This window comes from Schistosoma haematobium, chromosome 3, assembly GCF_000699445.3.
Source record: "Schistosoma haematobium chromosome 3, whole genome shotgun sequence".
NCBI lineage: Eukaryota > Metazoa > Platyhelminthes > Trematoda > Strigeidida > Schistosomatidae > Schistosoma > Schistosoma haematobium.
This window is the reverse complement of record NC_067198.1, coordinates 20006137-20032964: the sequence shown is the minus strand read 5'-3', so window position 1 is coordinate 20032964 and position 26828 is coordinate 20006137. Positions and strand designations below refer to the sequence as shown.

At 36.5% G+C, this 26828-nt stretch overlaps 1 protein-coding gene across 1 annotated transcript in view; it reads right to left on the bottom strand.

Moving 5' to 3' along the window:
* Positions 1-6711: 6711 nt before the first annotated feature.
* Positions 6712-26828, bottom strand: part of GOLGA7_1 (Golgin sub A member 7) — a 41552-nt gene continuing 21435 nt past the window's right edge. Inside the window, exons 1-8 of the mRNA XM_051213239.1 lie at positions 23736-24094; positions 23623-23701; positions 23514-23588; positions 20764-21018; positions 18911-19182; positions 14862-15270; positions 11298-11454; positions 6712-9814 (exon numbers count right to left, since the gene is read on the bottom strand). Of these exons, the coding sequence (XP_051069200.1) occupies positions 9741-9814; positions 11298-11454; positions 14862-15270; positions 18911-19182; positions 20764-21018; positions 23514-23588; positions 23623-23701; positions 23736-23767 (1353 nt within the window). The 5' untranslated portion in view covers positions 23768-24094 and the 3' untranslated portion in view covers positions 6712-9740. Of the gene's footprint in view, positions 9815-11297; positions 11455-14861; positions 15271-18910; positions 19183-20763; positions 21019-23513; positions 23589-23622; positions 23702-23735 lie in introns of the transcript that reaches the window.

Sequence of the window (26828 nt, the reverse complement as noted above, 5' to 3'; positions counted from 1 at the left end):
AACGTTCATGACAATGCGGATCAGCGTCGACTGTACAGCGAAATGTGGAAGTTTACTTTCAAAGTCTACTGAATCAGAAAATACAACTAAATGTGACTGAGTAGACAATGAGTTATGTTTTTCCAAAAAACCGTTACTTACAACAATTCGATAATCGTTAATGGAAAGCCTGGGTTCACCACAAAGATTGTAGATAATGGTAGAATTCAATTTCAGCCTTGTACTGTCCTTTCATATCTATTTACTGACACGATTTCTAGCAGTACTATAGGTATACGTAAGTGCTCCTTAGTTAGTGACCAGTGTACGTGGATTACTATGACATATACTTTGTGAGTTCATCCCAAACCCGACACAAAATTGTGAGTTTGTTTCTTCCATTTTACACACATCACTTCTCAAGACCCATACCATGCATAATAATTTGGTTCGGTTAGCCAGATGACACATAGATTGGAAATGAAAAGGACAGATAGACGACTGAAAAACATGAAAGAAAAAATTCCGGATCGTATAATCGGGGAGTAAGGAAATAAGAAGGTGTGAATGCTAAACATGAAAATGCTACTTAATTCGAGATATCTTACTTTTTGAAGTGGCCGAAGATAAACAAGAAGAGACTTATAGTAGCTCGGAATTATGTAAGTTCCTCATAATCGTCCATATTTGTTCAGCATCCACAGGTTTAGAGAGCCATCTGTTCACTTAAATTCTGAAGTAAAAAGGAATATGAAATGTCACAAAAAAAATATGTAACACTATAGTAAGGACACTCTGAATCTGAATGTGTGATTTGTGAACATGGTTAGTTAGGGGGTGATCATGTGATTTGTCATTTTATAATGCAAACGTGATCGAATAGTGGTTTCTTATCTTAAGTCTAGATGGTTGGTTGTCCATAGAAAATGTATTGGAGTTGTGTGGGAGTTTTGCTTATAGTTCATAAGGCCATCTCCGTACAATGGAAATGTCTCGACGTTCGTATTGAAGATTCTGAATTTTATATTGGTTGACAATTGTTTTGAGTTTCACATGTTGAAAAAGGGTGCGACCATATATTGTTTAGTAAAAAGTATTTATTTGTTCCCTGGCTGATAGCGCCATTGAATTTCCAGGGAGAAATGTTTACATCTACATAATCCCAAATCCTCAATGATGTTGAAGGACCCAGCTTCAGTTGAGTTTTCACCTCCAGTATACCTATGTTCCGCGAAATTGACTCTATGGATATCGACGTTCCCTAGAATCAGGATATGAGTGAAACCGAGGCGCGAAGAGCGGGATATTCCTTCAAGCATACGACTGTCATACTCAACATTGGCAGTGAGCTTCCTATAGATGACCCCGACTAGGCACTTCGAAGTAGTAGACGGTCTTACAGTGCACCACACAGATTCATCAAGATTGTTAAACCCATGGTTGTGACCTTAGTGTACCTCCAAGCAGGATCGTATATATATGGCTTGTCCGCTCCCAATTCGTGTTTTTCTGTTGTTGCGAAACGAAGACATCCCAGGTATTACTAGCTCCTGGTCCGTAAACAGAGAAGATATCCAAGTTTCAGATTTTCCTATTAGATGAGCCTTGTTAGCATTGCTAATTTCACGTAACTCATCCACTTTGTTTGGTAGACTCGCGACGTTCATGTATAAGCAGTTTATGCCTTCAATTTGAAACGTGTGAGCTTCTTCCTGTTTGTCTGTATGAGCCTTACGTGAATGGACAGGTAGCATACCTATATAAGTTTTGCCGAGATGGAAGGCCCTGTCCTTTACACTTTTTTTATGATCAAGACAGTCCACAAGTGGAATGGTCAGCTCCAACATGCCTTTGTGCTTGGTCCTGTCGTCATGTGGCCTATCCGGGTGCATATGGATTCCAGTTGGCAACCGACGTTAAATTATATTATATAACACTTGTTCCGCGGAAAAACTCGCGAGATTCTCTAGGGATGTTCCGGATGGGATTGCACCCAGAATACCTTATGTCAGGCAATATTCTTACGTCCCCATCGGCTTTCAGTAGATGACTAGCTAGCAGGACATTCTCTACGTCGATGGCATTCTCATGTGTTACACGAAGTAGCCTCAGGTGATTTTAATGCTAAGATTCCATTCCCCGCGTGAGCCGTGTGATCGTCAAGGGCTCTATCCTAGGATGTTCAGGACTCTTATTCAATTCACCCCAGAGCATCCTGTCATTTTTGTCCTGCAAACTGAGAGGAAGGTCAGGGTTGTCTTTGAGGTTCATGATTATGAGAGCGTCATCACGAACCGTCATTGTTTTCACAGGTTTTCTGGTGCGTTCATGTTCAGCACCTTGTTGTTTGGAGGTCGAAGCACGTTTATGAATCCTGGGCTCTTTGATGACCGGATGGACATTCTTGGGGGTAGACTGAGCGACCAAATCACCAGTTGATTTCCGTATAACACCTGGGATGTTCAACGTAGACGGTGACGCCTGGGCCTTTTTAACTCTTTTAAAGTGTGTCCGATCACCTACATAGTTTTTGGGAAACATTGTTGCATTCAAGGACCCTGAGCTGGGAAACCCGAGTTTGATGAGGGAGTATATTACCGTCAAAGTAATGATGGTGCTGAGTTCCAGCATGTCATCACTAGTGCTATTGCGTGCTCCATCGATAGTAGACCTGTCGACATCCCTATTCTTGTTTTTTTTGCTCGCTCTTCTTTGTCTACCCGTTTTGTGACTGTCTTTTTCCAAGTTTCTTAACAACTTACTCTGCAGACCTGTCAGTAGGACAATGATGTTACTCAGCAAGACTACAGGATCCTTGTTGCACGTAACACGTACCCACTTATGATCCGACTTGCTGAGTCTGTTGTAAGCAGTTGCTGTGAGATCTGCATACGCTTCATGAAATCAACTTTTGTAGTTGTCGCATTGCATGCCAGATATAACGGCAAAACGGCATCCAGGTCGTTTGCATGAATTATTCATAACTATATTGACGTAAACTGTATTATAGGTGCTAGCAAAAGCTCAAGACCGTTAAAAAATACACTAAAAAGCACACTGAAAATGGGCAAAAACGGATAAAAACTGATGAGAAAAACTGAAATAGCCTTTACGTGAAAAACTGAAAGAAAAATCGAATAGTAAGCTGAGGCAAAACCACAGTTAACTATTTAATTGGGTGAAACTCGAAAAAAAGTTATCTATAAAACGTATAATTCAGAATAGATTCATTAGATCAGAAATGGTACTTTTGTTGCGTAAGAACACAGCAAAAGTTTGAAGAATGTAAATCACGTAAGGACTAAACTTCTCGTTCGGAAAGCGCGCAGTTAGATGGGTTGTCGGGGTTACCTTGAATCTGGGATATACTCTCATTTAAATCTTCATGCCTAAATCTGTATATCGTTTTAAGATCATCAGTATTTAGATGTGGTCTCTCAAATTTTATGGTTTTGAACTGACTATGTACATGAAACATAAGAGTGGATCAAATACATTCCCATAGAAAAGTCCACAAGGCTCCCGAATGTCCTGGTACAGCCCAGAGTGGGAACAGTCCGCTCTCCTTCTCGAAATGCTGTCACATGGACACGCGTATGTAGTCTCTGCCAGGGAAGTCCTACTCACTGCCTTCTCGTGGCGGGGGTGTTGTTTACGAAAATGAGAGGAAGAAAAGCGAATGTTCGGCGCTTTAACCGGATTCCAAATCAATGGTATACATGGGCTCCAGTATCCTGAAGGAACAAATGGCGTATGAACCAATTCTTGGTCTCCAGCTTCCATGGGACTGCATCTCCTTACGATGCTCCACTGCCTTGTGGATCAGACCTTCAGGTCTAAGGCTCGGGGAGTGTCCCTCTAAGAAAACCGCCTTCTTCGGTTTGGGCACCCGGGCAGTATCACGGCCCTCACACATACCGAACGAGATTTGTGTGACGCATATGTATTTGGTGCCTCCTTGTACTAACATCTATGTGTTAAAATAAAATAAATAAATAATGAGGTAAAGTTGTTGTTATCTACCATTTGTTTAAGTTCGGCTACAAACAAAGGAGCCACGTTTGAAAAACCGAAGTTTGGTTCATCTTCTCTAAATACACTATAAATAGGGTTGCGATCACCAGCGTGGATTAGCTGTACGTATTTCAGTGTATATCAAGACTTTTACAGTTTCGGGATATAAGTCTAATAAGATTAGCTCGCAAATCACCTGGAAATTAGATAAACGCAAAATCAAGTTGATGTATAATCCAGACTTCTACAAAGTTCAATGAGCCAGCGCTATTACCCGGATTTGAGTGGTGGTCCTACAACAATAATGTCAGACAATCAAAACACAAACCCACACAAGACGTAACCACATACATCCCTACATGGAACGGTCATAGTTTACACAATTACACTTACCATTCCTCTACTTTCTCAACCTTTTAGGACACATCTCTATACCCTCGATTTGTAGCATAACTTCCTATGATACAATTCTATTTTTTACAATGACCAGGTTACATTACAGAGTGTCTATCTGATGCTTACTATCTTTGATATATCCAGAGGTATCTGTGATATTTAATCTACGTTACCATGTCGGGCCATATTAACCTGTGCACCCAATACTCGCATTCACTGTCCTCGAGCTCGACTGTAGTTCACCCTCATGCGTTGTACCTGCCGTCGATATTCCATCTGTATCCTTCCACGTACCACCCAAGAGTTAAGAAACGCTATGCTAACATTCATTGTTCATCCCTCCTCTAAACCTCTCTGTCCTTATATACTTGAAGATGACACAGGTATTCAGTGTTTGACAACGCTTTTACCAGTAACGCCTAATATATTTCGTTCCCACCCAGAGAAATCAAAAGAGAGTCGAGGAGATCGGAAGAGTGTATTTGGCGATTACCAATATATCGGAATTCTCTGATCTAATCTGGTGCGGATGCCTGACCGAGCGCCTTCAGCTAGATGAGTCCACTAAAACATATGGCCAGCATCCAATGTCGAAAACTTACAGGGCTATTTATTTTGGGGATTTATTTACCGCTACATACTGGACAGATGCTAACATAAATTGTACACACCAGACCTTTGTCTGTAGACGAAATTGGTTGTAGGTTACTTCCAACCCAAAATTATGTTTAATCCCAATAATCCTTCTACAGTTCCGTACCGTATTATCAGTCATAGCATAATACCTACACCAACTCCTTGACAAGATATCTCCTCACTGATCGCAGTATTTACACTATCAGGATAATTAGAAAAACTATCATGTGCTTTAAAAAGTATGACATGATGTGGTTTTTGTACGAAATAATTATTCCTTTGTACTTGACTGCACACTATGAATATAAAATACAATACGTTCGTCTGGGCTCATCTGGTTCTATCTGGCGTGAATTACACTGTTTTGGTAATTCCCAGTTAGTACATTAATTTGGATACTTTTAACTATTATTCATGATCCTTCTTATATTCGAGTTAAATCCTAGGAGAATCAATTAATTCAAGGCAAAATATTTATTTCAAACGTCTGTAAATCAACCAATAGATTAATAACACATAAACGTTCCGCGAACAAATCCTGCCTCCCAAGTAATTGCTACCCATGTTTTCGTAGGAGCTCCAAACAGTGAATCCATCAAGACTCAAATTCACCAACATCACCAATGCTCTTCATTATCATACTTACTTCACTATAATTCGGTAATATATACCACCATGGGATTCTAATGAAAGTTTCAGATAATTAGTTGTGTCGCTGATAATGGACACCGATACCGCAAATACAGTATAAATAATGTCTATTATATTCAAACACTAAAGATATTTGTATGATTGATTTGGGAGAAAAATGCACCCTTACTGGCTCTGATAATGGCAACTGGTGCGTCCAAAGAATCTCTGTTTTTTAATAAGGGATATGATATTGACTTGAGAAATGACCAAACTTAACAAAACAGTGTCCATGTGTTCATCTAGACAACTGAATAATCACACCACTTGTACTACTACTGCTGCGGTGTGTGCTACTTATATTGACATAAGTAGTATATGATGTTAGTCGTGAACAGAAGGCCTGGCAGCAGAGAGACTAGAGGATCGAACAGTAAAGAATCGAAACAGAGTGAAATATATATGAAAATGCAAGAACAATGAGGTCTGAGTCATTTTGAGACAATTGGTGGACATTTTGCAAATTAAGCATTTACATTATGATTGTTAGATTTTATTAACAAGTCCTGTAATTTTGTGTTAAATAGATTCGATTATCCCCATTAGTGTTCTTATTCACTACACTACTACTACTACTATAATCAGTGTACTAGCTTTGGTTAACTAACGCACAGATTTTGGTTTGTTTAAAGGGAAAAAATAAGGATTATTTGCCTTGGTTGTGGATGAGAATTCAACATGTGGAAGATATTCGACAACAGTAACAATTATGTTAGCTTAATAATCATATATACAGTGCTAAAATTAAATGAATTTCTATCAGCTTCATCAAGTGATAAATAGAAACCAAAATGAGATTGCAGATCAAAACCAATCTACCTGTCATTTTCTTCACCTTTGGTCTATCTTGAACGAAAATCTGGAGAAACTAAATATTTTTCATCTACATAACTGGCACAAGATCTTAGTAAAGATGACAAAGCCATTTTTGTCGTAACGTGATTTTGTGAAATAACATCGACTCTGCCCAAGTTGATTTCTGATCTAAATACACAGTTTTGCAGTGATCAGGAAATCTAGTCACTTTAAATTACTGGTACTGTCAACATCTTTTAAATCAACCAATTCGTCCTCGCTGACAGTCTGAATTATTCCTCCAACAGCTGTTGATTCTCATTAAAATACCTATTATTGACTTTCAACAGTGGATGGTTTCTGCTTTCCGGTAATCTTCAACTCTTACATACTTGACAGCATTCCAAACATTTGGGATGTAGGAGTTATTTCCTTGCTAACTCCAGCTTTTGACGCAAAGCAACCTTCATAAATCTACTACATTCCTTCAGCTGGTGTTCTTATAAGGCACATTCTTCTGGATCAGGTATATATAGTAGTAAAGAGGCTGATATCATCTACAGGAAATAACACTTTAGTTGTTAGTCGTAATAATTGTTCAGTAAGCTGTCACACAAGATGCAGAACTAAGAAACTATTTATGACAATAAATCCTCATCACAAGCTTTCACAAGTCAAATTACATTACTACCTGGTAATTTAAATATTTATGGAATTTGAGTAAATTTAAGTATTTGCATTAACTGCTTTGTTTATATACTGAATTCTCGTCTCTTCTGTCATCATACGAAAACTACGACAGAGTGAATACTTAATCATTACTATTAAGTCATAGGTTCGCACTATATTCTACTGTAAATTCCTTTTTACTGTTAATTCGTCTCTCAAGCAAAATAAACCTTCACTATCCTGTTTGGTTGATAGCAAAGGAGTGGGAAAATAATCTCCGAAAACTGGCACCGTGTTCTTTGAAGGTGGTAAATTACACGTGATATTTAAAACTCGTATAATATGAGAGCAAATATTTCTGATGAATTCAGAATATAGATTAACATAAAAGTAATTTACAAGTTTATAGCAAAATAAATCCACTGATGAGGAATCTGTGTTCAATCATCAATAACGTACTTAAAAAAGTAGGCACATTCCACCATGAAATCCGGAGAAATTACAAACGTGATATAAAGTGAGATATATCCAGAAAGACGAATATAACAACAAACAATTGGAGAATGTAGCGTGAGGAGGATCTGAGAAGTAGTAGTATTGAAGAACCAAGTTATCTTAACTCGAGATATTTATCTCTAACAACACTGCTTGGTATATTTAAAGTAGCTTCATAGAATATGTAAAACTGACGTTGGCGAAGTTGTGACGTCATTTGATTAAGCCCTCACAGGAATGTCAGCGCAACTTGAAATTTGATGCATCACAGCTGAGTGGGAGACGTCATTTTATCAACTTATTGTCATCCTCTTGGCCCTGAACTCAACTGATTGGACAAATATTTACGAACTGTGCAGACATTTATTCATACGATTTGTATCTAGTTTCTAAATCCTATCAGTATAATCAGTGTCACTCATACAGCGTTTTCATTCACTCAAAAGTGTTATAGACGTTCAGTATCATAGCAATTATTTCTAAGTTGTTATACTTCCTAATCCACTTTTACCGCAATCACTGATCATAATTTGGATATTCAATCTCATTTAAAAAGTGTATTTGGTATTCTTTGAACCAACAGGACTTCCACTGTTTGTATTTTATGCTATGTTTAATAACATAACAAGAGTCCCAAGTAATCTGGTATTTTGCTATGTCGAAGATAAAACCGAAGCATGATAACCTTTCATTTGTTAATTATCATAAGCTAATGCTAAAGATCACGAAAAACATAAGACCACTGTCGTACTCATGACAAATGAGATATTAAAGATATTACTAGAATTAAAGCTTAAAATATTCAAGATGTCGACTTATCCAATAATAGTAAAATTGATTAGTCCCGATATATAAGTGGGAAAGAAATCTAATAAGCGACAGTACATTTACAAAATATCTTGCGATTGTAAGGCGAAAACTTATTTTCAACGACCAACATTGAATCATCAACCTAAATGATTTCAATAAACCAAATGAATGGAAATTTTATTGACACATCGAATCTTCAGTGAAATTATAAGATTACAGAACTAAATAGATTTTCAGGTTAAATATCAGTACCTCTTTAAACCAATGATCTGGGAAGACATCTAAAAGCGCCTGATGATACAGTTTTAGCTATACACAATAACACAAAAAAGCAAGGAAATGAGGAATATAGTCAGTAGTATATGTCATTTGCATCGGAAAAAATACCTCCCACAAGCTAAATAGGCAAATGTCTAATATATATGTGATTTGAAACATTATTAAGTAAAATAGAATTTAAAAATTTTCCAGACTGATTCACTGTAAATATAAGCGAGAAAATTATTTAAACTTAAAACAGATTAACATATCACATAGAACTTTTCCTTTCAGTCTAAATGTGTTTTAGGTCTGACACTGGAAGGCAGTGTAATCGGATATAACAACAGGTCTTATTGTTAAGTCGGCAGTTGTGACAGATTATACTCTTGTATTAGCAATAGCATGACGATGAAGATTGAATGAAATCCAACTGAACCAAAAGAGCGCATAAAACATTAACAATTTAACACACAATAATATAAGGATGAACAGAAAAACAACTGAAGTATACATAAGGAAACAAAAGATGCAAAACTGATCAAATACATGTACAAAAGAATTTAAAATGTTTTTTTGTTTTAAATCTGAAAATGGACGTGAGGGAAAACAAAAATAATAATCATAACAAAAAAACAACCGGTCAGCCATAATTTGGTTGTAAAAATGAATGTACTTTATCATATCTATGTATATTGATAGTGACAGAAGCGTGAGCTGAACACAAAACATATTTGGATGAGATTCTGAGTTTTAGTTGACTGAGGGTAATAATAATAATAATGTGTTAGTGTGGAGATATAAATCCTAAATACAAATCAACTTCTGCGTTCGCTTAAAAGAGGTGAATTTCCATAGATTAGGACGTCAATTGAAAAATTCAAGAACCCAATAAACCACAAGAACACATACATATAAGTAGATCAACATTACGCACTTCGTGTTTTGCCTATTTCAATGAATACAAAAAAATTAATGCATATCATAGTAATGATTGTTTATCGACAATCCCAAATATGAATTGTTTGATCGACACTACCCGTTACAGCATAGGGAGCTAAACGGTTAACATCTGTCATAATAAAATAAAAGAGAATTAGATAAACGCATAGAAAAAAACACTATTAAATAATTATGATAATATCAGTAAAACAATTAAAATAATTACATAGAAACATGTGTATTCCTCAGAAAGGAGACATTAATAGCACAAATAGTCTATAATACTGAATTAAAATTAATGTAATTGAATTTGTGTGACTTAAAATTATACGATTAATTCTCCTGATATTATTGAATCGATCCGTGATTTCTTACTATTTATCATTACATGTCACAAGATTTTTGAAACATTTTTTGATGGTATAATAAGTTCTGTATTTTATCAAAGTTTCAAGTTTATGGTTTTTATTTCATTAACTTATATTTTCTTTTCGAATCGCATCTTGGATGTTTAATCCTTCCTATTACCACTGATTCTGTTACTACTTGTACTATTCTATATTCGTCTTCTCATTGCACTATCGAAATTTGTCAAAGGGACTAATTGTTTTAAAATAAAAACAAATGAACGAATGTTTTTATTTTGCTGTTGCAGTTAATTGTTCATCAAATATTCAGATAAACCAACTGATTAGAACAGATGAGTGAAACTGTTGTTTTCCAGATAACAAGTGATCGATTAGATTGAAATAGAGTTCAAGTTTACTTATTAATTATTAGTTGCTTAAGGACAGCTAATTGCGTTCCAACTCCCCTATTAATAATATATGGACTTAAGCAAAGTTTGTGTTCGTTCACCGCGAGAACTGAATGTTTTTATACCACAACTCGACGCCCAAATGCTGTGAAACTATTTGCCCAAATTTAAATGAAAGTTCTTACATGCATCACATAAATTATCATAAACCGAATGAGATATAAAATACTTTCATCGTAGAAAGACTAAGATGTCTAGCCAGACATATCATCAGGCAACGTCTAAACAGCCATTAGATTCCTTACTTGACTCACAATTATTGGTAACTTATGGGAGAATTATAGTAAAAATTGAAGACTATGTACATCAGAATTTACAAAACAATAAAACATTGTTTTCAATGATGAAAATTCAAAAGAATCACAACTAAAATTCATAGCATATCCTCTGAATTGTATTTATTGATTAAATTTCCATTATAATCCTCGTAACATGCACACTACAACTAATTACTGTTACTGTTTAAATCAGTATTACAAAAGTATTCTGTAAACACTTATTGTTCATTGAAAGCCGACATTCCAGCATTTTATTAATGGCCATAGGGGATATTTCTTTTTAGCATTTAAATAAAGTTTGTATGTATTATTAAAAATATTGAACTATGAAACGACATAGAGCTTTAAAAAAAATAAGTATTTCAGATCATATTTGAAGGGCTGAAACCACGAACAACATTCAATTACCTGATATCTAGATTTTAACTTTAATCTACAAAATATTCGTTCATTTGAAGTGCCTCACATGACAAAAAGTGAAATCGATTTTTAATCATTTAAATTATTGGTTAACTCACCTAAAGAGGTAACGAAATGTGAATGGGCATTTAATGTTTTGTGACATCGCCGATTTTTCAAATCCCAAACTCGAATTGTTTTGTCGTCAGAGGCAGACAATAAAAGTCTACCGTGAGGGTGAAATACAAGTTGTCTAACCCAATTATCATGACCGATCTAAAAAAAATTATTGATGTATGTGGAATCATAAATTGAGTTACTACAAAAAAGCTCAAGTCATCGTAAAATAAAATTACATTATCAGGTAGTATAGCTGAGTACCATTGATAATATTTAAAAAATGGCTATCAGTTATAAACATTTTCAACCATCAACACCTGTTTAAATTTTAAAACTTGTGGCATTAAAAGGTATGAAAAAAAACAGCGTAAACAGAGAAGATATTGGACTGAATCAACCATTTACACATAACAAGTCAACCAAGATATAAAAAACTTTCATCTCATCAAAGTCGGTCTGTTATGAACTCGACTACTCTTATTACTGGTATTCTTCGGACACTACTTAACTCAACACGCACCCAAAACCAGAACACAGCTGAACATGGACGTAATTAGATTTCGAATAAACAGGTTGAGTGAAAGTAGAAACCAAAATACGAAAAACATTAGTATATTTATAATTTTTACATAGCAAGATTCTTGAGTCTTCTCTAAATATTCGATAGCGATAGTTGGCTAAGAAATGGCCAGCGTACTTAATTACACCTGTTACCACTCATACAGGAGAATGGCCGTCAACCAGCACTCCCCATATAACTGTCTCCAGGGCAATCATTCACAGCTGCTGTTCCTTCTTTTTAATTATTATTTATTTCAACACATGAACGTTGGTACAAAGGCGCACAGATCCAAATGAACCACATAATAACAATGAAGCCAGTAGCAATAATCATTAGTATGACTGAGGGCTGGAATACTGCGCGAGTACCCACACCGAAGTAGGTGGTATTCTTATGGGGCCACACCCGAAGCCTCCGACCTACAAGTCTAATTCACAAGGCAGTGGAGCAACATTAGAAGATACGGTCCCATGGTAACCGGTGACCAACGATTGGTTCATACACCATTTGTTCCCTCAGGATACTGGAGCCCATGTACACCATTGGTTTGGAATCAGGGTTTTCCAACTCCCCTAGGTGGACTCTCCGTGTCCACCAACCCGGTTAAAGCGTCGGACATTCGCTTTTCGTCCTCTCAACTTCGTAAACAACACTCCCTTCTCTAGAAGGTAGTGAGTAGGACTTCCCTGGCAGTGGCTATCTACGCGTGACCATGTGAAAGCATTTCGAGAAGGAGAGCTGCCTCCCCCCCCTCGGCCGTACCAGGGCATTCGGAAGCCATTTTTTCATGTCTGCTTCCAATTCCCGGTGCAGTGTTCTTTACCCTTCCTCTTTCCCGTTTCCTTTCAGGATTCCAAGCAAGCGCTTGCCTCGTGATGCAATCGGGTTATTTCTGTAATGCATGTCCTATCCACTTCCAGCGTATCTCCCCAATTTCCTCTTCAGTTCGAAGCTGGTTTATTCTTTCCCACAGTAGGCTGTTGCTCGTGGTATTCGGTCAAACGACATTCAGTATCTTGAGTAGATAATTGTTTATAAATACTTGTATCTTTTTGATGATGGTTGTAGTAGTAGTCCAAGTTTTATCTCCGTACAGTGGAAATGTCCCGACGTTCGTATTGAAGATTCTGAATTTTATATTGATTGGCAATTGTTTTGAGTTCCTTACCTTTACGTCTGCATCCGATCCTCCTCGTTCACTGATGATACTGCTGACCAAGTACATGAAAGTCTCCACCTGTTCCAGAGCTTCTCCATCAAGTGTGGTTGAGTTAGTGTTCTCTGTGTTGTATTCAATGATGTTGCCCTTCCCTTGTGTACGTTGAGGCTTCTGTCACAGTGGCTGTCTTGACCTGCATTTGTCTATGTGTACAGGATAGAAAAGCTAGGTCATCAGAAAAGTTCAAATCGTCTAGTTGCATCCAACCTGTCCATTGTATTCCATGCTTCCCCTCAAATGTCGAGGTCTTCATAATCTAGTCGACCGCCAGAAGAAAGAGAAAAGACGATAGTAAGAAGCCTTGTCTGACATCGGTCCTTAATTGAAATGCATCTGTAAGGTGTCCTCCATACACTACTTTGCAGTGTAGTCCGTCGTATGAATTCCGGATGATGTCGACAATTTTCTCAAGTTCACCGTAGTGTCGGAGAAGTTTCCATAAGGTTTTCCTATCCACTCTGTCAAACGCCTTCTCATAGTCAAGGAATTTGATGTATGGTGACGATTTCCATTCAATTGATTGTTCAACGATGATGCGTAGTGTCGCGACTCGGTCTGTGAACAACCGGTCCTTACGGAATCCGGCCTGTTGATCTTGAAGCTGGATGTTAACTGAAACTTTTATTCGGTTCAGCAACACTCTGTGAAAAAAGTTTTCTGGTACTGATAGTAGTGTGATGCTTCTGTAGCTGAGTTCTCACCTTTGCTCAGATCTTTCTTTGATATCTTGATGAGATATTCTTCTTCCCAGTGGAAATGGCCAGAGTATGCCAACGTAATTCCACACGGAACACACTTGGATTCAATTTATACCCCGCTAACAACGACAATTAACCTAATGTCATACTACTTGTATGTAACAACCATAAGTCAGTAAGTGTATCGAACCACATCTATTCGTCAAACAAATATTAACTTCATGCAGGCTAAAAATATAATAAACTTGAGACACGACGCTGTATATCATGGTATACATTGCGGTGGAAAATTAGTATAATGATAATAGGATTTATCTAGGTTTAATGCTGTAATATATCACTGGGTTATGGGATTGAACTCATTGAGTTCAGACATGATTCTAATTTTCTTTAGCAAAATGCGTTTATTATTATTCTTAAAAAAACGCTAGTGTCAGTTGTTGTTTTTTTACCACAATACATGTTGGTTGTACTTGTGAAGACTTTTGGATTGTTAAAGTTCAATAACATCAAAGTGGTAAAAAGCGCTCCAAATGCTGTAAATCAAAATGCAAAGATCACCAAGACCATTTCCGAGAACGCAAAAACAGATATGTGAGCAAATGAACTTGCATCGTAATTAAAGGAGCCTAAATAGTGTGACAACGATTTTAATCTACGCATACAATGTTGCATTGAGTACTTCCAAGTTAATCACTACATATTAATGATAAAACAAATCCCTATAATATGATAAACCTCTTTAGAAAGTCAATCTATAATCTAGCTACTACTCCTAGAAAGTCATCAAAAGAATATTGCATTGTAGTCTGGTTACAGTGGTTAGAATATTCAGGTGTTTAAGATTAATGAACTTAACATCGTTCTCAAGGAAATACTGAATTGGAAATCCTATGCAACAACTGGTATATTTTCTTCAAGAATGGTTAAGAATGGCAAGTCACACATAGTTATGAATAACAGAAATATAACAAACTTGATAAATTCCAGTGAGTGATGATGCGTTGGTTACAATCAGCGAATCACCAGTTACGACAAAGTATACAAAACAAAAGTATCAGAAAACAGTATAAAAACTACTTACAAGAACAAACAAGCAAATACCAATATTTACATCCCAAAAACGAATAGTCCTATCGCGTGAACCAGATACAAGTAACAAAGATGAATTCATACTAGAAGGTAAAGAATTTAAATCTACAGGAATTCCATTGGTTGTGGCGTTGATAAATCCATCATTAGTAAAATTAGTAGAATCGCCACCTTCGGACGCAGAACTAGTTATTGCTAATATACTTTGTGGATGAGAAGCCCAAGTAATGCATTCAACTACGTGTTCATGACCACGTAGTACAACTTGACATTCGCGCGATTCTACAGACCAGATTCGAATAGTATGATCATTGGAACAGCTGGCTAATAGATTCCCCTCTGGACTTGGACGAACTGATCGAATCCACTCGGTATGACCGATGAAAGTCTTCGTACAATATCTACAGATTCAAGACAAGGTAGTTGTTTGGCAAAAATACAAATTTAAATAAGGCGAAAAGTAATCGATAAGCACCTACTGAAAAAATCCATGACAAAAACGCTTTAAAAAATGTTCAACATTCCTTCAACAGTTAATAAGGCAGAAGAGCTAAACTGATTAATTCTAGGCTGTTTTAGCATTGTATGTGTTGTGAATTTTAGCCCGGCTAATTATCACGCGACTTATTCGCCGATCGGAATACGACTTATGCGATCTTAGCACTGTCTCAAATCAATGACGTTCGACCAGTATGAGCAGCCTTGCATCCATATTGGTCCTTTTGTGGTGTGTGCTACTTATATTGACATAAGTAGTATATGATGTTAGTCGTGAACAGAAGGCCTGGCAGCAGAGAGACTAGAGGATCGAACAGTAAAGAATCGAAACAGAGTGAAATATATATGAAAATGCAAGAACAATGAGGTCTGAGTCATTTTGAGACAATTGGTGGACATTTTGCAAATTAAGCATTTACATTATGATTGTTAGATTTTATTAACAAGTCCTGTAATTTTGTGTTAAATAGATTCGATTATCCCCATTAGTGTTCTTGTTCACTACACTTTTTTTTTCTAGCCCTGCCAGTTGAGTTCAGAACACTAATATCAGCTTCCACTATACGAATCATTTATTTCAAACATACTTGGTTTATATACCAGACAAACTGACCGCATCACACCATAAAACAGAAGATAAGATTTACACAAGATCAAGCCAAAAAGTGGCTGTGAATGTGGGAGACTTTATTCAATAAACTGAGCATAATTTAAGAATGATAAATCATATCATAATATTCTATAGGTCAAATAAAAGCTTATAATAAAAGGAATATAGATATGCACAATCTAGTTACTGAATGGTTATACAATAAGAATATATATGTAATATTAGTCCATTAATAGTTCACAGAAGTTACCAGTAATTTAATTTTCCCTAGGACATAACAGTATAAATAATTAAGATTAATCACTATAGGGTTTAACGGTCCACATATTCAAAGGCGATTCCGTCGATTTTAGTCGGATAATCGATATTTGTAGCTGCTAATCTCCACTCCCTAATGGACGTTAGTTACTCATATGATTTAGATAAAGAATCGGTGAATTCATAGATTAGTGATATGCTTTAATTATGACTGCTCTGAAGCATCTATCTAATAATTCATCTAATGTCAGACATTGAAGTAGACCGAACTTTGACTTGTGTACTGTTGACTTAACAAAATTAAACTAACTTCTGTGTCGATAGCAAAGAATGTCATATTCTCCTAAAAGATCATCTTTATCATAACTTATTAGTTCCTGTTGCTATTTCTGGCTAACCATTTCCAAACTAAATGGTTATGACGAGAAAATCTATTTTATAAAGTGTTAAGCGTAGTACGCATTACTAACTTTTTCCATGAAAAATAGAAAGGTTTATACAAATAGAATAGATACTATATGTACAGGTTATTTGGGTTATCATAAGAGAAAGAAAAATATATACGTTTGAGAATATACATCGTTGAACGACTACAATAAAATGTGCAAGCTTAATAAAAACCAAGTGTTAATCAGTGTTGAGCAGCATCAAATTAACACTCAGTACTGAAATAGTGGAGATAATTTGTAGCTCAGATTGATGATTTAGGTGAAGCTTTGTTCTATGAGTTAGATGGTTTGTTTGTGGAGCATTCATTATTCTTCTGAACAACATCATAAGAACAAATCTCAAGTAGAAGTGAAGTGTTCGAATTTCTTCATATATGACTCAAATCTTTTCCTGTCGTCCTTGATCATCATTGTATCTCCCTTTGATCTGATTATTTGTCCTATGTTTGTCCATGATTTTTCCGATTGGTTGATAGATTGAATCGATTTCGATGCGTTGTTGATTGCTGATTGACCTGAGTGACAAGCTTCTTAAAATTCTCTAGTGTTTTAAATATTCTCTCTATCCAAAATTTAAACATTTTTCTATTCGAATGTGTTCGCAGTTATCCACATGCATTGATATATACAAAGATGTGTCACAGCATTTGACCGCGTCCATTTTGTTTGGTATACGCTCCCTTCAACTTCGCCTGAATGAATATCAATTAGCGGTCAAATGCCACGACATATAATCGCTTATATCCATGCATGTGGACAACTGCGAACATAAATTCGACTAGAAAAATATTTAAATCATGGATAGAAGGAATTTATTTATTTAAACACACAAACATTGGTACAAGACACCAAATATATATATACGCCACACAAATAATTCTATGTGTCAGAGCTGTGATACTGCGCGAGTACCCACACCGAAGTAGGTGGTATTCTTATGGGGCCACACCCGAAGCCTCCGACCTACAAGTCTAATTCACAAGGCAGTGGAGCAACATTAGAAGATGCGGTCCCATGGTAACCGGTGACCAACGATTGGTTCATACACCATTTGTTCCCTCAGGATACTGGAGCCCATGTACACCATTGGTTTGGAATCAGGGTTTTCCAACTCCCCTAGGTGGACTCTCCGTGTCCACCAACCCGGTTAAAGCGTCGGACACTCGCTTTTCGTCCTCTCAATTTCGTAAACATTCCCTTCTCTAGAAGATAGTGAGTAGGACTTCCCTGGCAGTGGCTATCTATGCGTGACCATGTGAGAGCATTTCGAGAAGGAGAGCTGCCTCCGCCCCCCTCGGCCGTACCAGGAGCATTTGGGGACAATACTAAAAACACTAGAGAATTTTTAAAAGCTTGTCACTCAGGGAAATGATTAATCAACAAACGCATCAAAATAGATCCAATCTATTGACTAACCAGTAGTATTGGTAGTAGTAATGATGATATAGCTTTATTTACATATGTTGTGCGAACTTAAACCAAAGAACATGTGCTAGTTTTTGTTCTGATGATTGACTGGCTGACAGCTTCCGAGTGTAGCTTTCTATTCTCGTATATGCTAGTAAAATCTATCCATTGACTTGAAGAAGAACCATTCTTAAACCTAACCAACTGCCTGATTGAGAAAATTTCAAGACTGTACAATAACCTACATTTATGCAAAGAAACGCTGAATTTCGAATTTACGCTGCGAAAAAAGTAAAAATTTGGTTGATGCAGCTATTTCAAGAAATTATTTCTTGGATTAAAACCAAGAAATAATACTTTTCAAATATTAAACTAGAATGATATGGTTTTCGAAATATGTATAGATTAACGTTGGTGATCTTACTTGGATCTTGTGATCTAAAAGAAATCTAGTGATCATACGACATTCGTTGATGCAGGCCGAAAATCGATCAAAAAAAGAACATTCATTAATTGTATGGATTCGGAATATATGACCTTCATATTCTGATTAGTGTATATGTACTTCCAATGATAATATACTACAACTTAAAGAAGCAAATAATCGATTACAAGATCGAGTGCTTCAATTTCTGCAGTACAATTATTCACGTGACAAGTAAAATACTCAAGGTGTTTTAGATCACTAACACAAAATATTTGAGTGAATCCAGATTTCTAGGAAGACAGCAAACCTTTTCTTACTAAAATAAAAAGCATGTTTTTACTAACAATACAAAATAAACTACATGGGAACACTGAGAAAATCGGTCATCATACCCTGTAGATACTTCCCACATTTTAATCGTTTTATCTCTACTTGCACTGACTAAGAAGTCGCCAGAAGGTAGAAACGCTACACTGGATACATTATGATCATGACCAGTCAGAGTTTTGATGCACTGATAGATTGTAAAATCCCATAATTTAACTTGCATGTCGGCGGAGCATGAAGCCAAAAACTTTCCTGACGGATCAAAGGCTACGTCTTGAACAGAATCTGTATGGCCTTTTAAGGTATGCTCAAACTCTCCAGTCTCATAATCCCAAACCTAAAAAAGAATTCTATGTTTAAAAGTGAACCATTACAAAGACTCTTGATCTATTTGAAAATAAATACAACGATAAATCTAGAAGGTATCACTGTTTTCAAAAGCAATACTAATTTTAAATTACACACAGCGTCAAAACTCATATTGTCTAGTCCATCAAAATGCAAAACATTGCGTTGAAAATTTACGTGCGAAATCTTGGTGATGTTATACTCGTATAAAATGAGAATCAAGCATTATTTATATGAATTTTATTATTGTGCTCTCATCTGTCGATACTCCATGGATGCAAAATATGTACGTGGGAGAAAATACTGACCTACATATACAATCAGCTTATGGAAATATGGGTAAATAGGCTGATAATAAAGTCTGTTTAGCATACATAGGAGAAAAAGTAAACAAGATATATTGTAAGTTGACTAGTTACAATACTCAGATCCAGATATAACACGCCCCTTAATAATCCCTTGCATTTAGAAGACGATACATTAAGTTTACGCAGAAAACCAATTATTAACATATAATAACTTTGGGAGATTGATTCTCACTTCAATGAGCTATGTGAAAGAGCAAATATGACATGTTATAAGCCAATAGAATAGTAGAATGATTTAAGGAATATCCTTAGTGTACCAACACTGAATTGCTACTGTTAACAAAGTAGAGTTCTGACTATTCCATGCTCACCTCAGGCTAAAAGAGGAATACGTTGATTCGTTCATTTTCCAACCAAGCAAAGCCAGTGAATGAATCGAGAAGATACCAGAATATCTTCATGTACATTCTGTATAAATCCTAATGCTTTCATTACTACCTTCGATGTCCCAGCTTATTTAAAGATGTATTGTTCCGACTCAATTCTGACTTGAAACGAGTGGAGTGAAGTAGAGTCTAGATATTACTGGACGGTGGAGAACATAATATACACTAATAATTTTAAAGGATAGTTTGGATAAGATGAAAACCCTACAAAAACGAATTTACATAAAAATGAAGGGAAATTTAGAGAAGAAATTGTATTTGTAAAGATCTCAGTGACTGAAATTAAAATAAATCCGTTTTTCTCGACAGTGCGGCCCAGGGTTTTTGGGGGAAGTAATCAAATATCAATATGATCGAACATAAACACATTATTCACAGGTCAGATGTATACTAAACAAACCGTCCAATCATGTTAGATTATTTCCCTTAAAAATATCTGAACCATACTACCAAGCGGAACTTCAATCGCTGAGATTGGTACCAATATAAATCTATCCTTAATATCTTACATGGTTTTCAACTACTATCAAAACTATTCACTCAAATTTAGACTAAAGTTTTTATAAGTAGTGGAATTTGGTTGCTAAGAGGTTCAATATATTTGATAACTAATCCCTGAAGATTACCGAAATAAACATTTCACCAATCCTAAAAAAACTAGAAAGTTATGCTGAACAGAATCAACTAGTATTCTAACCTGATAAAAAATATCATTTTAAGGCATACTGTAAACCACTTCCTAAAGAATGGTAACCAATTTTAATTTGGAAATATGTGCCACTCAACAAAAGTAAATTTAAAGCAGAATGGACTAACTTTGATTGAGGCATCTTCACTTGCTGATACAAAAACATTGTAGTGTGGATGAAAGAGTACACGAGTTATCGGAGAACGATGACCTGTAAGTGTAAACTTGGCTGGAGGTCTCGGAATAGCATCAACATCACGTCGATCACCCCTGTCTGAAAGACCACTTCCAGGTGCAGCACCTGCTATACCGAAACCAACGGCATTTTGCATGGACTGAAACTCCTTCTCAGCCTCGTTAAGCTTAGCTTCTAAATCCATGACCTAGAACAAAGTAAAAAGTCTAGCGAGACCATAAAACTAAAATCTAAAAGCTGATTTACTGCTTAGTAATAGGATATATTATACACATTTTGTAAATCAAACCTCCCTACCAAAGTTATTCAACGACAACCAAAACCGATCATACGAATGTTATTTCTTCTGAGATTTAAAATTAACCCACGATGTTCGCAAAAACAGATGACTGGGATACATTGATACCCAGACACATAAATAGTAAACCACAAAACAAAATTTCTCGTTAAGTCTTAAGAGTAAATTTTTGATTTTGTATTACCTAGTATGCTATACCATAACTTAATAGTCGAAGGCCGAGTGTTCGAACCAATATCTTAAGCTCGGTTGCATATCATCAACTGTAAAAACAATTAAGGTCATAAGTGATAGAAAATACCATGCAAACTAATGACTTGTACATTCTGACTTCGCAACGTTCGACTCCGCTCAGAATGATTTTTTGGTTCTTAGTGAATTTACCAAGGTTCACGCGGAACAGATCCGAAAATTTAATGAATGAAACACTACAGCAGATACATTTCCTTCCGTTGCAAAGTTTTTGGGCTGAATTCCACTACTACTTGTAGCCTCCAAATGCCCTGGTACGGCTGAGGATGGGTAAAGTCAACTCTCTCAAAATGCTCTCACATGGTCACGCGTAGATAGCCACTGCCAGGGAAGTCCTACTCACTACCTTCTAGAGAAGGGAGTGTTGTTTACGAAGTTGAGAGGACGAAAAGCGAATGTCCGACGCTTTAACCGGGTTGGTGGACACGGAGAGTCCACCTAGGGGAGTTGGAAAACCCTGATTCCAAACCAATGGTGTACATGGGCTCCAGTATCCTGAGGGAACAAATGGTGTATGAACCAATCGTTGGTTACCGGTTACCATGGGACCGCATCTTCTAATGTTGCTCCACTGCCTTGTGAATAAGGCTTGTAGGTCGGAGGCTTCGGGTGTGGCCCCATAAGAATACCACCTACTTCGGTGTGGGTACTCGCGCAGTATCACAGCCCAATATTTGTGTTCAAATAAATAAATAAAACTACTCGCAGGCAATAGTGCATAGGTCTCAATAGTTGGTTGATTTTACAAACGATTTCAAAACGACTCCGGAAGTTATGACAACTGGTTCTGAGATTACGGTAAAATATCTGGCACGTTATATCTCTCAATCAAAGCTATGATTTTAGAACTAAGATTAACTGTCCAACTATATCTCTAAAGACATACTTTATATTCACTTTGATTTCTACTTAGTAACCCAACATTGTTTGGTTCCTGCATGTCCAGTTTTAACATGACTGAAGATTTATTCGCATAGGACAGCCAAGACCTCAGTCAGTCACAACCTAAAACCTGGTATGTATTTACATCTGTTCAAGTTGCCACACCCCATTAGCACAGAGATAGAATTGTCCGGTTAAATCTCAGAATAGAAGTAGTAACAGTACCGATGGTAATGGGAAAAATTAGACATAGAAGATAAGATTTAGTGGTAAAATATAAATTGGTGAAATAATAGCAGAGTTATGAGGAATTTTGAATTCCGGAATTTGGAAGAAGCCAAAAAATGGATGGACCTACGCCACTGCAAACGCTTTTGAGCCATGTCATTCAAAGCCTCTAACTATTGGTTATGATAAGTACACGCGCTGCAATCAGGTGGTTTATACTAATTAACATGGCTAAGACCAAAAGCCAGTGACTTCATGGACTGATGCAACGTTTACGCCTGGCCGCCCTTAGCTTTCTTCCAGACTACTCCTATGCTAGATAGCATCTCCCGTTGAGGTAGATTATGGCTGTTGCTTTTAGCCTTACTGTTCTCCAGTCAACTTGTCTGGCATGATAGGACATAGAAAGAACATCTGTTCCAGCCTAAACAGTTCGGTTGAATCATCACCACAGGCAAGCACGACCACCACGTCAAAGTAGCAGCTACGGTCAGGTAGCAAGGTCTCACTTTATGTCGGCTTTCTTGTCATCTCATTATCATTCACGCCATACATTTAAAGTGGTAATGTTGTTAGTATTTGGAGTTCGAACGTTCTCATCAGTCTGGAGGAAATAGAATCAACTCTAGTCTGGAGTTAAAAGCTCTGAAATAACCCACTTGTCCTTGGATGTCAAGTAGGCTTACTTGTCTACGCGGTCATTTGGTAGCAATAAAAATTTAATCAGCACTTAGATCCGAACCCAAGCTACTACACGACCAATAGCAGTCATGATTGTCAGTATAATAGCATGTGGTTAGGAATCTTCATGCCCCCCGTATGATGAGCCAAAGCCAACAGAAAATAAGAAATGAAAGAGCTTTCAGACGTCGAAGCAATTTCTTATGAAGATAGTGTAAATAATGCATCAAGTTTCTCAGATGAGGATAACCCAAAACATGAAATTTAAGATACACTTTTAGTCAAACTAATCAAATAGACGAAACCTAACGTGAAGAAAGCCAAATACACTCAAATCGAACCTTTTTTTGAAGTCTAATGACGGAAGTCCACTTTTTCTCTAGTAGGCCATCATATTTTCGGTCATTTTCCCCTGCCTACAAATCATTAAGGGCATATTGTTGAAATTACCAGTTGTGACTCCTCTCTGAAGGCATTCAGAGCTTTGACGTATCCATTAGCAAATAAATAATCGGCAATAGCTCTGTTGCTACATGCGTGAATGAGTTTTGAGGTACACTTACAGCTCCTCTTTTTGACGCTGAGCTAAAACCATCAGAAAAGTTACTGGGAATACAAGTAGTTCTAAATATGTAGATTTTCGGGATGAGTGACTCTCTTCAGTTATGAAGCCAATCCACAACTCCTACCGAGAATATGACCAATCACAGTACGAAGACACCAAAATCAAAAACAACCAGCTCCCAAAGCCCGCTGAATTTGTTTTAATATCTATGATCAGTATTTCATTTCTTGGAATTGGGACGAATATTATATACTATTATGCTTTCATGTTTACTTTCAGTAGGCTGTACTACGGAGCAATCATATACGATTTTTTTCTTTTTGTTGTCCAGCATACAGTTCGAAGTACTAATTGTTTACCACTTACTGTTCCTTGATGAAAACAAATCTTTCCATATATATATATATATATTCAGAAGTATGTCAGTGAGGGTCATTTCTTATTTGTTGTAATTAAGTGAGACAGTACATAATAAGTTGTCAATTGTTACGACATTAAAAATGCCACAAGTATCAGTAGCGCCTTTTGTGATCCAAGTATGACATCCTATTCATATTCGAAGTTAGAAGTTAAGAGTTTGAAGTTATATTTGAAAGGCTATCGATGCCTTGAGGAGCGTTTGATCTAAGCTGGCTAACGGTTGTAGATGTGTAGCGTGACATATCCACTCGTGATCTGGTGAGGATGCGTGACCGAGGGCATTCAGTTAAGTGCAACCATCAAAGCTAATGAGGTCAGCATAAAATGTCGAAGACTCAAAGGGCCATTTATTTTTGGGATTTATTTGCCGCTTCAAGATAAAAAGAGCAATAATCCTGCATGACGTAACAATGAAGTCGAAATGTCCGGAATGTAAATTTCACATTTTGAGTCCATGTTGACTGATCAAACCCATTCTATCGAGCATTGAACACACTTGGATTTTCACTGTTATGCATTTAATCGGTTTGGTCACGTTCCAAATTTCCTTAAGGATATTGATGTTCAAGTTAGCAGTTCTCATTACTTGTCTCAATGTATCCTCCCATCATATGTACTTATGTGCTTGACATTTTAATGATGGAAAGGACTGATTAGTGCTCGTAGATAACAGAACTTTGTGAGAGTTCTTAACTTTGCTGTTTTCCTCCAGTTGCCTGAAACATCTGATATCCGTAGTGGTAGACCTAAAGAATGGGTACGTATCTAAGACTTGTTAGGGCTCGATAACAATGCATGTTGGTTAAATTTGTACCGATATACTGGCCAGACTGAAACGACAAATATGAGACATTTTATTGTGAATGAATTCATCGACAATACTTTCAGGGTGGTAATTTTTTAATATGCCACTTTAAAATTCTTAAAGGAGAAATGGCTTGCCTTTCAGTATGCGGTTATAATTTGGTGAATTTGATGATCAAATAAAACTTGGCAGTAGGTCACTCAGTCTAAAATCTATCTATAAGTGTTGACGTTGGCCAGTAATACGCTTATGTTTTTTTGTCTACTGAAATTGTTTTCATAAAACATACTTATGATCAGTTCAGGTTACGAAACTATCAAGTTCCGTTTGCTATGTCTATATGATATTATTTCACCATTTCTATTGGTAAATCAATCAACACTGAAACCTTGAAATTACTGTCAAGCCTGGTATGTACTGGTTTGTCTAATTTTATATTCACTGTGATTTAGTTTTGCAAAAATGAGTGTTTTTGGGCCTCCCTTGGGTTTTCATATTCACAATCAATACATTAAGTGCATAACGTTCCCTATTAGTATGAGGGATAACAGTGAAGGTACTAAATGGAGCTCAATAACTAAATTTACTCAAGTATGTAAGGATAAAAGTGCACAAGTGAATCTAGTAATTAACTGAAAAAGCTTGAGCTTCCAGCGCACTCGCTACCAGCAACAAGTTAAAATTTGTTTCCTCTCTGATCCTTAAGTCAAAATATTAGTCTTTATGTCCACTCATTTAAAGTTTCGGGCTGATTCATTTACAACACAGTGATAAAATTGTTTGTCAGTTCATTAGAATTACTCTTGTTTCCATTGTCAATGCTATTATATGATTAATTCATCTTCGAAGTCTCATCTACGGGTATATACAGTTGCTCAAATCTTCGCGTTCTTTCACAACGTGTGGTCATTCCTGAGAGTGAATTGGTTCAAGCTTAAACATCTAAGTTAGTAGTCGATCAGAGAAGCCTGCCAGGTCAAGTTTTTTATTATTAACAGAACAACTCGGAAAGTCGCTCAAGGTTTTGATGTTCTCTGGTAAACTAGTTCTGATGTTGAACATTAGGAATCAGTCCTGTTAATGATTGATACTTACAATATACAATGATGGATCTTATAACCTTGATAAACGTTTGGACAACTCAAATTGGGTTGAGCTTCTCCATAAAGTTGCTACTGTAACAGGCTGAAGTAGTACTACCATGTAATGCCACAACCGGAGTTTGAGTCCACATAAATTAGGTAACTGAGTCTCATATCTTTTACTTTCAGTTCTTCACGCAGTGACATCAACACCAAACATTTGTGGCTTTTTAAATATATCACATACAAGTGAGTATAAGATAAGAAACGGTGGCAAAATGTGCGATATCACTGGTTATTTATGTGTCAATCATTGGAACAAACTTTATTTTAAAAATCCTTAATCGTTAAAGCTTCACCTTGTATTAACAACATGATAAAATAGCACCTCTGAAGAACGTTCGACATAAAAACAAGCCTAATAGCATCTACTATATTTCAAAATGTAACTCCGGAAAACTGGGTTAGAGCTTGCTGAAATATGAATTTAAAAGCCTTACTGACGCTGATGTACTCTAGAGACAAACCTAAAGACAGCAAGCTTGGCTAATAAGTATGAAAATAAATTTGAAAGTGAATGCATAACTGAAACAATCACTGAGCACTGTACTAACGTTTACCGCAGTAACGAAACAAAGCCAGCTCAAAACTGAAAATCCAGGGCTCACAGTGTACAAATTTGATTATCAAGATGGCGTAATCAGAATTTTTTAACTAAATATGCTGAAAAGAAGATTCACCAAAAGGTTACTCACATCTACCTTCTAGTTTGGGCATATACCTA